Source organism: Rhinopithecus bieti, unplaced genomic scaffold (genome assembly GCF_001698545.2).
Source record: "Rhinopithecus bieti isolate Rb0 unplaced genomic scaffold, ASM169854v2 scaffold_56860, whole genome shotgun sequence".
Taxonomy (NCBI): domain Eukaryota; kingdom Metazoa; phylum Chordata; class Mammalia; order Primates; family Cercopithecidae; genus Rhinopithecus; species Rhinopithecus bieti.
Genome location: NW_016821743.1, coordinates 89,038 through 101,368, shown reverse-complemented (window position 1 = coordinate 101,368; position 12,331 = coordinate 89,038). Strand labels below are relative to the sequence as shown.

General features: G+C 43.8%; 1 protein-coding gene across 1 annotated transcript; it reads left to right on the top strand.

Annotated features, from left to right (window-relative positions):
* Nucleotides 1-291: 291 nt before the first annotated feature.
* Nucleotides 292-11,175, top strand: CRHBP (corticotropin releasing hormone binding protein). The gene is made up of 6 exons (XM_017860554.1): nt 292-652; nt 1,042-1,135; nt 1,471-1,628; nt 3,092-3,302; nt 6,223-6,371; nt 10,817-11,175. Exons 1-6 carry the CDS (start codon nt 572-574, stop codon nt 10,949-10,951), a joined length of 828 nt encoding a protein of 275 aa, XP_017716043.1. The 5' UTR covers nt 292-571; the 3' UTR covers nt 10,952-11,175.
* Nucleotides 11,176-12,331: the final 1,156 nt, after the last annotated feature.

Here is a 12,331-nt window from a genome sequence, read left to right as displayed (position 1 = left end):
TCAAGTTTCTTACTGAGAGGCATGAGTAATTGCATGAATACTAAATTCTTCGACAATTTCTAGCATGGTTTCATCCAAGGTTATGTGATGAGGCTGCAAAATATAGGCTGTATATGTTTGGGTATTTTATGCATGTATGTAACTTTGTCACTTTGATTGGCAAAATGGAAAATTCCCTGAATGCCCACAGAAAAGTATAATGTAGCATTTGGCAGGTCAACAAAATGCCCTCCCTTATTCTTTGTCTCCGCCTCATTCTCCAACACTTTAGTGCACTAAGTTGTAGTGACTGAAATCACTCTTGGTGAATAATGCTGGGCCACGCTGAAAATTTGTGGCTGAGAGCTGGACCCTCGTCATCGCCACGTACTTTGTCAATGAGACAGGGTAACCCATGGTTACTGAGCTCTGATCAGTTAAGGGGCAGAGAGCCTCCGCTCCCCACTGCTCTATAAAAGAGACCCAGCAAAGGGACCCTACCAGCTTCTAGCTCTCAGTCTGCGCGAGGGTGTGGGAAGGAAAGCCCAGGACCTCCGGAGCAGAGCACAGCAGCTGCAGAGGCAAGGCCAGCATGTCGCCCAACTTCAAACTTCAGTGTCATTTCATTCTCATCTTCCTGACGGCTCTAAGAGGGGAAAGCCGGTACCTAGAGGTGAGCCGCCCCTGGACTGACCCATCTCACCTTCCTTGCATGTTAACCCTAGGCGGCAGGCAGGCTGCCTCTGCTCGCAGCCTTTTGGGGTTCGCTGTTTCTTCCCACTCTGCTGGATGCTCTCTTGCCCCTGGTTTCCACTATCCTGTTCTCCCTCCTTGCCTCTGAGCATCCCAGACTGCCTGCCTGCCTGCCTTCCTCTGGCCGCTAGGGATACCCCGGCCTGATGGAGAGGGTCTAAGACCGTCCCATCTTCTCCCGACACGGGAAAACATTACCCCTCTCTCTTTATTTGCTATGCTGAGTGGCAGGGAGGGTGCCCCGCTCCTGGCCCCCTTTTTTATCCCCAGCCCTTGAACTTTTCCGGACTGACCCGTGTTCCTTGCCAGCTGCGGGAAGCGGCGGACTACGATCCTTTCCTGCTCTTCAGCGCCAACCTGAAGCGGGAGCTGGCTGGGGAGCAGCCGTACCGCCGCGCTCTGCGTGAGTCGAGGCTGCCCGGCTCGCGGGCGCCTGGGACGCGGGGAAACTGGGACTCTGTGCGGAGGGCAGGGGTCTCGCGGGCATCTCGGGTAAGGGGTTGGCCGGAACCGCCAGGGGCGCGTTAGCCCCTCGCTAAGGATCGGTCCGCGGAGGCGCTCCGGGAGGGGAAGGAGGTGGCGCGCCGCGGGCGCGGGAACCCAGCGCAGCCGAGGCTGGAAGTCGGAGCGCTGGGCGCTACAGAGCCCGGGAATGGGGCGCGCGGAGAGGGGCCGCCCGAGGCCGGCGCCGCGGCGGCTGCAGCCCGGGACTTATTGCCCCGTGCCCTCCTCCCCCAGGGTGCCTGGACATGCTGAGCCTCCAGGGCCAGTTCACCTTCACCGCCGACCGGCCGCAGCTGCACTGCGCCGCCTTCTTCATCGGCGAGCCCGAGGAGTTCATCACCATCCACTACGACCAGGTCTCCATCGACTGTCAGGGCGGCGACTTCCTGAAGGTGAGGCGCCCACGGCCCGCCAGCCTAGCCGGGGAGGGGGTTAGGGGGCGGCACGGGAGGGTTGGAAAGGGCTGGGACATTGCAACCAGCGTGGGGCTGCCGAGCGTGGGTAGCCGGTGGCAATTCTTAGACACTTCGCTGGTGCCCGAGTCGGAGAGGCGCGCTCGAGGACCCCCACACGGCGAGAATCTCGCCCTTACCCGAAGACCTCGTGCCATACACATCCAGTAGGGCTCCGGTCGGTGCCTCTGGACGCTGCCATGGTTTACATTCCCTTCTAGGCGCTTTCGAGGCCCGGGGAGCTTCTAAAGACTTGAACTCGCAGCGCAGAACGCTGCGACGCAATCCGGGGCCGATGAAATATGATTAAAAACCAACAAGCTCGAGCGCTGCGGTCCACCAAGCAGGCCGTCTTGGTTAGAAGGCCCGCCCCACACGTCTCACATCTGATCCCGCCTCGCTCCTGCTGGTCCACGCTCGGCGCACAGAGGCTGTCTTCAGTGCGCCGGTGACCCGATTTTGGAGCAGGAGGGGACTGGCTGCCGAGGGGGCATCTAGATGGAGATAGGTGGGAGGGGAGGACAAGACCCCCAAGCTCACTGCCTCCCTGATTCCAGTCGTCAGACTCCATAAGTATAACAGGGCAGAGTGGGATGGCTGATGGAGCTCTACTGTCCAATTAAAATAATCATGATTAACATCTCCAAAGTAGGATTGTTTTGGAACCTGTCACGTGCGTTAGAAATAATCTGTAGCTGGGTTGTTGGTAATTTTGCTAATGTGGACTAGATTGGACTCATTAAACTGGAGACCTGTGGTGATTTTGAGGGTCAGGTCAATAGACTCTGACCCTTTGTTCAACTGTAAACTTTAACAAGTGAAGGAAAAATGTCCCAGGTAGTATACCAGCCATCATTGCCTGGCTGTTGAAGCAGTTCTTGACATTTTAAAATAATATGTGATGATATTAAAAAAATGAGAAAAATGGGTGTATATAGCCATTAGCAGGTAAAGTTGCTGCTCCAGTTTTTTATTTTGCATCTATTTTCAAGATATTTTGTTCACATTTCAATGACTAGAGGAAAGAGAGAAGCTGCACAAAACCCAAATTATGCTTTTGTGGGATTCTTCTGAAGGTGAGAGGTAGAAAATATGACCAAGGTAAAAATGTACATTGGCTGTGGTTTTATTTACCAAAGTGGTTGAAATGATAAAGTATAAGGAAGTTTACTTACTTCGGAAGCTTTAAGGCTTATAAAAATTAATTAATACTATTACTTGCAAACAACCCTCACAGTCCAATATGTACAAATGAAAAGCAAGCAGGCAGAGAGTGTGGACTGTCAGTTCTCACTTATGACTGAAGGCCCATTGGTGGATGACTTTTTCCCCCTTTTCAACTCTCTTCAGACTTCAGGAGCTGATGGAAATGATAGCATCTATGTCTGTATTTTTTTTCAAAGGTATTTGATGGTTGGATTCTCAAGGGGGAGAAGTTCCCTAGTTCCCAGGATCATCCTCTCCCCACAGCTGAGCGGTACATAGATTTCTGTGAGACTGGTCTTAGCAGGAGGAGCATCAGATCTTCCCAGAATGTGGCCATGATCTTCTTCCGAGTCCGTGAACCAGGAAATGGATTCACATTAACCATGAAGACAGACCCCAACCTCTTTCGTAAGTGTTCTCAGTCAAAAGGCAGAACTTGGGAGTCAGACTGCTTTTTGAAAGTAGTATCATTGCACAGACTTAAAGAAATTTGAACTGAGGAATGATTTGAATGGAAATTTTTTTGTAACTAGAAATGACCTAAAGGATAGTTTCTATTCTTTATTATGAATATCAAATCACAGTTTTAAATTTATTTCCCAGGTTAGGTAGTATACTAATTTATGGTGAGTACAATTCAATCTTTTCTCCAAAGTCTTGCTCTGAGCTCCTCAGGTTCTACGATGCATTTAGTGATAAGCCTTAATCTTCCAAGTCATTTCACTAATCCAGGATAAGCTTGAGGGATCGGATATAAAGTTGCAGTCTTAGAGATATTCAGGCCCAGGCTTGAAAGTCTCCATGTCTTTCAGCCTGCGCCTGAATGTGGTAGACAGATATCATGCCCTGACCAGAGGGTTGGATTATAGCATCTCAATGTTACCTTCTGATTCTGAGCCCACCACTCTAATTTAGTTCATTTCCGGTGGACACACATGTAGCTTATGCTACACAACTGAACAGCCCTGGCCTAAAGCATATTATCTTTATAAAAATGAGTTTACTCAGGCGGTGGCTCACGCCTGTAATCCCAGCACTTTGGGAGGCCGAGGCAGGTGGATCATGAGGTCAGGAGATCGAGACCATCCTGGCTCACACAGTGAAACCCCGTCTCTACTAAAAATACAAAAAATTAGCCCGGTGTGGTGGTGGGCGTCTGTAGTCCCAGCTACTCGGGAGGCTGAGGCAGGAGAATGGCGTGAACCCGGGAGGCAGAGCTTGCAATGAGCTGATATCATGCCACTGCATTCCAGCCTGGGCAACAGAGTGAGACTCCGTCTCAGAAAAATAAATAAATAAATGAGTTTACTCATCTGCTAATTGTTTTTTTCCCCATTAAGAGAAAAATCTGTTAAAAAAAAATTAGAAAAGGAACACATATCACTCATTTTTGCATACAATAGAATGAATATTAACATTTCATGTGGCTGAAAGATGGGGCCTAATCTGCCAAAGAATAATGTACTACTGATCTTTTGATTTCTAGTTCTGAAAAAACAAAAGAATTTTTGAAAAAGCCCTCCAAAAAGACTGTTCCTGAGGACTGCAATAGAATAATTCTAGAAGACAAAATAAAGAGTTTCCCCTATATTTTGTTTAGTTAGAAATCAGAAACCTCCTGGGCCAGGCATAGTGGCTCATGCCTGTAATCCTAGCAGGATTACAGGCCAAAGCAGGAGGATCACTTGAGCCCAGGAGTTCAAGATCAGGCTAGCCCACAAAGTGAGACGCTGTCTGTATTAAAACTTTTTAAAAAGCATATTAAAAAAAGAAACTTCCTAGAACCATCAAGGAATTTCAGTTCTTTTTGAAAGTAAGTATAATTAAAAATATGAAAAGGAGGCAAGAGGTGTTTCTGATCTGTTCTGATGAATGTTGATTCATCCGGTAATCACAAAAAAAAGTACAAATTCTGATGCTTCTAGTTTCATATCTAGACTAATTAATGTATTATAGATTTATTTATTTATTTATTTGAGGTGGAGTCTCGCTCTGTCACCCAAGCTGGAGTGCAGTGGTGCGACCTCGGCTCACTGCAACCTCTGCCTCCCGGGTTCAAGCAATTCTCTGCCTCAGCCTCCCGAGTAGCTGGGATTACAGGCGCCCATCACCACGCCCAGCTAATTTTTGTGTTTTTAGTAGAGACAGTGTTTCACCATCTTGGCCAGGCTGGTCATGAACTCCTGAGCTCGTGATCCACCCACCTCGGCCTCCCAAAGTGCTGGGATTACAGGCGTGAGCCACCACTCCTGGCCAATGTGTTGTAAATTTAGATTTGAGATATAAAACAAAAAATTGTAGAAGTTCTTGGGAGTAAAATAAACATTAAAAATGCACCTTTTAGTTAACTTATCACTTAACATGCAGCAAATATTTATCAGCCTTAAGACTACTGTCTTTCACTTTTTTTCTCAGCCTATTTTCTCACTATTAGAAAAATACTTAAAATAGGCCTGGCGCGGGGGCTCACTCCTGTAATCCCACACTTTGGGAGGCCGAGGCAGGTGGATCACTTGAGGTCAGGAGTTCGAGACCAGCCTGGCCAACATGGTGAAACCCTGTCTCTACTAAAAATACAAAAATTACCCGGATGTTGTGTCACATATCTGTAATCCCAGCTACTCAGGAGGCCGAGGCAGGAGAATCGCTTGAACCCGGGAGGCGGAGGTTGCAATGAGCTGAGATTGCGCCCCTGCATTCTAGCCAGGGTGACAGAGAAAGATGCCGCCTTAGAAAAAAAAAAAAGAAAAGAAAAGTACTTAAAATAAGCCTGGGGCCATGGTGAAGCTGCTGAGCTGCATCCTAGGCCCCCAGTCTTAAAATAAAGAGTTTTAATTAAAATTAAATTTTTTTTAAAAAAGGAAAATAAATAAGAATGAAAACATACTTAAAATTAATTATTTACTTTATTATTTAAAAATAGAGTTTGAGTTTTGGACTCACCATTAAGCCTTGATTTTTCCACATTCCTAGCTTTAAGCTGAACTCTAGTTAACTCAAGTGCTCCTAGAACTAATACCAGCTAGTATTTGTTTGGGTGCTGAGTTATGTCTTTTGATTGTTATAAACAAGGTAACCCCCTAAGATTAACATTAGAAGCCCCCTCACAGCCCAGGGCCTCCTGACGATATCCACGTGTCACTGATGGTTTTTGTTCCCCAAATCCTTTCTGTCTCCAAATTGCTTTTGTGGTATATATGCTCTCTTCCTGGGCAGAAGGCCCTAGATCATGAACAGGAGCCCTAGAATAAGATACAGTAAATGTCTATAAAAACCCAGCAAACCAAGTAATGGAAACATGAATTTTTTTTTTTTCCTTTCTACAAAGCCTGCAATGTCATTTCTCAGACTCCAAATGGAAAGTTCACCCTGATAGTTCCACACCAGCATCGAAACTGCAGCTTCTCCATAATTTATCCTGTGGTGATCAAAATATCTGATCTCACCCTGGGACACGTAAATGGTCTTCAGTTAAAGGTGAGTTGTTTACTTGTTTCCTAACCATTTGATAAGGCCACAGCTTTAATCAGAGGAGAAGCAATCATACAGGGCAAATCTGGACACTAGGTCGCTCTGATGAGCTCTTAAATCTCACATGTGTTTGCCCTAGCTGCTTTGACTAAGCCCCTCTTCTATTTCAGTTATGCGGCAAGTTGCATACTCAGGTGCCCCTTCTGACTACTTGAATACTTTCCTTGTGATGTAAGAAATGTTTTCAATTGGTAAAGTTGTGGTATATAATTACAATTGAACTCTCTTGTACTTGCCTCTTTTACAAAATTTCTCTCCTAGCAGAACGTAGTGTGAGTCATCTACACAGCTGTTTTTCTGATTATTGGAATTTTCTTTTGACACAAGGAAGTATCTCATTGACAGAACTGTGTTGTGAAGGAGTGCTAACTGTAGCATAAAATACAAAATTGGATTTTTAGATTGCAAAATACAGTAAAGCTTTGAAAGGTATTTGGCATGACATTTAACTCAATACATTTTGCCTAAAAAATATTAGCGGATAATCCCTATCAATTTATTTTCGAATAAACTTCTGTATGGACCTTAAAATTCAGGCTGAGTTTGACCGCATTTTCTTGCACTGGCAGCATTTTCCCTCTGAGTCATCCTCATTTCCTTTTACTTTCTCACATGACTAGGTTAAGATAACTCATGTATTTGCTGCTATCAAAGGCAGTCATAATTCCTAATCAGACAGATTTTAGTGACAACCAAATAAATAGAACTAGGACTGAAAAAAGGAGTATATCCAATTTCCTTTAAGCCCTAAATTCATGAACTAGTGCCTGCTTTTTTCTTAGTGGAAGAATAGTCCTTTGATAAGGACACTTTTGGGTATCTTTGGTACAGTCTTACTGGCTCGATATTATTTGTATGTCATTCTTGATGTAAAATATAGAAGATGAAAGGTGTGAGCATAGACTAGGAGATCTAAACTTGAGTTATTGGGGCTATCGAGGTAATCTTGGTGTTTCCTCCCAAACAATTTAGAGCCTACAGTGTTTTAGGCATCTGTTTCTTCACAAAATATTTTTTGAGTGCTTAGCATGTGCCAGGCACTATTGCAGATGCTGGAAATTAGCAATAAACAAGACAGGTCCTGCTCACAGGGACCGTGCATTCAAGTGGGATGAGACAGGCAAAACTGCCATGTATTTCAAATGGTGGCAAGTGCTATACAGAAAATGCAGCAGAATAGTGTGGTAGACAGTGACTGGGAGCATGGGGGTGGATGGAGAGGCAGGGGGCTACTTGTGATAAAGTGGTCAGGAAAGAAACCTTTTGAGAAGTGAGACCTGAGTGACAGATCAGAAGGAGCCAGCAGCTGTGAGAACAGGGAGCAGAGGGAACAGTGCAGAGGCTCAGAGGCAGGAATGGGCTTGCTGGATTCCAGAAATGGAAGGAAGAGGAGGATTGGCATAAGACAGCTTCAGGGAGATGGGCAGGGCCAGAGTGTGGTGAGCCCTGCAGGCCACATTAGGGAGTTCAAGTTTATTTTAAGTGCAGTGGTAAATCACTGAAGAGGTTCAGGGAGGAAAGCAACATGATCTGATGTATGCTGTCTAAAATGTCACTGTGCCTTCCATGCAATGAATGGGCTGTCGGACCATGCCACCCTTTCTATGGCCCTGGTGAGATGTTTCTTTAGTTATTATTAATGTATCTATCAGGATTATTTTCTTAAACCTCCCAGATTTCTACGTATTGGAAGATGAGTTCCACCAAAATAAACAAAACCAAAACCAAAAAACCTTCAATTTTGCACATTGAGTTGGTGTGAGGATCTTACATTTGGTACAAGGAATATAAGTACTTCTTTTTATTTTTATTTTTTTTGAGATGGAGTCTTGCTCTGTCACCCAGGTTGGAGTGTAGAGGTGCAATCTCGACTCACTGCAACCTCCACCTCCCAGGTTCAATCAATTCTTCTGCCTCAGCCTCCCGAGTAGCTGGGATTACAAGCATGAGCCACCACAACTGGCTAGGTTTTTTTCTTTTTTCTTTTTTCTTTTTTTTTTGTATTTTTAGTGGAGACAGGGTTTCACCATATCGGCCAGGCTGGTCTCGAACTCCTGACCTTGTGATCCACCCGCCTCGGCTTCCCAAAGTGCTGGGATTACAGGCATGAGCCACTGCTCCTGGCTAAGTACTTTTTTGGTACATTATTGTGAGCTAGGCAAAAGATAGTAGTGGCTTAGAACCTCAACAAAAAAATTTAGGGAATCACTGTTGAGGAACTGAACTTCAGAGGTCCCCACATAACTCAGTTTGTAACATTGTAAGAAAAGCTGAGAGGTTTGCAAAGAAGGGAGAAAAATCGTTGAACAGCAAGGAATAGGTGCACCTAACTTTCTTGTTTCTTTGTTTTGTCCCCCTCACTTTAGTTTCTATTTCTTTCTAGCTTCTTTATTTCCCACTTCTCTCTCCTGAGTCTTCCTTTTTCCCTGTAACAGCACCTGCTGAATTTTGGAACCTATAAAACTAAGTGGAAAATTTAGTCTTAAGAGATGTTCCTCCTGGACGTCCTCTGCTCAAGGGAAAGGCAATTAAGGTTTTTTTCCTTTACTGATAAATTGCTTATTCCACTCTCAGTACAAGAACATGAAGCCCTGTATACAGTGGGGCTAATTAAACCTCTATTTCATCATTTGATGCAATTATATATAAAGCCTCTAAGCATCAAACCCAGCACATAGTAGGTAGGCCCTTTAAAAATAAATATCCCCACCTACCCCTGCTCATTAGTGAAGCAGTTGCCATTATGTTATTTTCCAATTTGCTGTTTAGTTCCAGTTGTATTTCAATGCCCTTCTTTTTTTTTTTTTTTTTTTTTTTCCTGAGATAGAGTCTCACTCTGTCACCCAGGCTAGAGTGCAATGGCACGTGATCTTGGCTCACTGCAACCTCTGCCTCCCCGGTTCAACTGATCCTCCTACCTCAGCTTCTCGAGTAGCTGGGACTACAGGTGTGCCACCGCACTTGGCTAATTTTTGTATTTTTAGTGGAGATGGGGTTTTACCATGTTGGCCAGGCTGGTCTTGAACTCCTGACCTCAAATGATCCACCTGCCTTGGCCTCCCAAAGTGCTGGAATTACAGGCATGAGCCACCATGCCTGTCAGTGCCCTTCTAAATGCCTGAATGTGTGTGCTTATGTGTGTGTGTGTGTGTGTGTTTTAAGTTCTCTATTTTAGATTTTGGTTCCTATGTGTTAAGGTCTGTCTAGTTAAGTACTGAGCACCTTGTCACATACCACTAGATCTCTTAATGAGCACACTTCAATGAAGAAGAGGATCACAGGCAAAATTGTGGGGACCAGTACAAATGAAAATGTGAGAGCCCTTATTACAATTTTATTAAAATGCAACAGAGCATTAAACCAAGCATAGAGCCCTTCTAGGCACTGAATTTATGTGACTGCACAGGTGGCATACTTTTGAGACTGCCCTGATCATGGGAGATGGGGGCTCAAAGTACTTTTGGGACTGAGAGTGGTTGCTTTGTTTGTGTTGGAAAGTAAGGCAGGGGGATTGCTGTGGACAAGACAGTATGGAAAAGATGAAAAGACTGAGTGAGGTGGCTTGTGCCTGTAATCCCAGTATTTTGGGAGTCCGAGGCAGGAGGATCCCTTGAGGTTAGGAGTTCAAGACTGACCTGGGCACCATATCAAGGACCCATCTCTACAAAATTAAAAAAAAAAAAAAATGAAGGGAAGCAGGAGAAGGTGATCATGGTGGACCACACAAAGCTTTAGAATGAATTCTTTTGAGTAGCTTGAAATAAATTTGTTTTAGTTGAAAGGAGAAAGATCATGGTAACTGTAGCTAACTTGAGCCCCAAATCAGGGTTTTATTATTTCTTTAATATACTCATAATTAATCAAAATTCTTATTGGTAGAAATGATGTGTTCCAATAGCGCACAAAGTTCCTTTACAAAGAAGAAGAGATGAGGTGAAGGAAAAACGGATGTGAAAGCCCTATTTATAAAATGTAGGTATTTGACTTCGCTTAACTGTGACTGCATGCATTAAGAAATTCGAGTGATTCAGTATGTATGTCCAAATGATTTGAAAAGTAAAGTATTTTTTTGGTTCAATTTCCGTACATCTTATACGGAGTTTACAGATTTCCATTTTATCATTCCAGTCCTTGAGCTTAAAAAAAAATGAAAAAAACATGTACACACATTTCTAAAAAAAATGATTACTCAACTGATTTAGAAAAGCAATTTTTATGATTTTTTCTCTTTTAAATGTCTTTTAATTTCCGGAGTCCCAGATGTTAAATTAAACGGTATTGCCAGGATGTTGAGGGCTGATTGAGTGAATTCATGGACCCGCTGTTGGTCAAATGGTTTGACTTCTGTAATTGGTTTAAATGTGTCTTTCTCTGCTGCTTTATTCCCTTAGAAATCCTCAGCAGGTTGTGAGGGAATAGGAGACTTTGTGGAGCTGCTGGGAGGAACTGGATTGGACCCTTCCAAGATGATACCTTTAGCTGATCTCTGCTACCCCTTTCATGGCCCGGGTGAGTTATTTCTTTGATTATTATGTATGTGCTTATCAAGATTAAAAAAAAAATAATCTATCCCCCAATATTTTCTACATTGGAAGGCGAGTTTCACCAAAAAAACCTTCAATTTTTCACACTGAGCCAGTATGAGGATTTGAGGCTATGTATAACATCAGTATCTTTACCAAAACATCTGACATTGGGAGAGAAACCTATGAAGCGACAAAGGTTGGCCTTAAGTAAAACTATGAAAAAGACAAAGCTTTTAAAATCTGCTTTCTTTCCATTTTCTTGGGGGTCCCTGCTTTCATTTTCTAGAGACTAAAGAGTTTATCTACTAAGTGAAACACATGGTTCAAATAGTAGATGTATCATCAATTAGTGATAGGATAATAATGAAGTAACTGTTTTTTATATATCTGTATGTATGTGTGTGTGTTACTCATAGTAAATAAACAACAAAGTGATAAGCTTTATTAGAAATTCTTAGAACTGCTGAAGTCTATAACTTCTTAACAGCTAAACTAGCCTCTCAAAGGCCAGTGTAACACAGAGGTAAATTCTGAAATCTAAAAGCGGTCACCAGTAATAGAAGACTGGTTTATTTGGCACAGCATATGCCAGATAGAACCAGATCTATGTCAGAGACAAGTGAGGATTTTCACTTTATTATGCTCATGTCAGGTGAGGATGGATGGGACTTCGTGACCTCATGACCAAACAACTCAATGAAGTCTGCGGGGAGAGGAGTCATCAAACATTACTGTAAAGGTCACTCCCACAGCTTTACTTCAACACAGGAGCCCTAGATTATCATTAAAGAGACAAAACAAAAGAACAGCAGTCTCTAATCTCAGTTAATTCTGACTGTAGCCTCCTCCCTCTCCTGTCACTGCAGATTAACCAGCTAGGCAATGACACTGCAAAGCAGACAATCCTCTTGATCAGCTGTTACCTGTAATAATTAAAACCAGGCCACACCACCAGTATTTTCTGTCTCTGAGTTGATGACGGACAAAACATTTCTAAAATAGAATTAACATAGAGTCAATTCTCCTTAACTGTGGGTTCCCCATACATGGATTCAACCAATTGCAAATAGAAAATACTCAATGTAGGCAGGGTGCAGTGTCTCACGCCTGTAATCACAGCACTTTGGGAGGCCAAAGCGGGCGGATTACCTGAGGTCAGGAGTTCGAGACCAGCGTGGCCAATATGCTGAAACCCTGTGTCTACTAAAAATACAAAAAAATTAGCCAGGCATGGTGGTGCACACCTGTAGTCTCAGTTACTTAGGAGGCTGAAGCAGCAGAATTGCTTGAACCAGGGCAGTGGTGGTTACAGTGAGCTGAGATTGTGCCACTGCACTCCAGTCTGGGTAACAGAGCGAGATTCTGTCTAAAAAAAAAAAA

What these genes read in the sequence shown, in the direction of transcription:
- CRHBP (XM_017860554.1), top strand. Translation starts at nt 572, where the DNA reads ATGTCGCCCAACTTCAAACTTCAGTGTCATTTCATTCTCATCTTCCTG. An exon ending in AGGGCGGCGACTTCCTGAAG is followed by an intron (nt 1,629 to 3,091) that starts GTGAGGCGCCCA and finishes TTTTTTTCAAAG; the next exon opens with GTATTTGATGGTTGGATTCT. An exon ending in GACAGACCCCAACCTCTTTC is followed by an intron (nt 3,303 to 6,222) that starts GTAAGTGTTCTC and finishes CTTTCTACAAAG; the next exon opens with CCTGCAATGTCATTTCTCAG.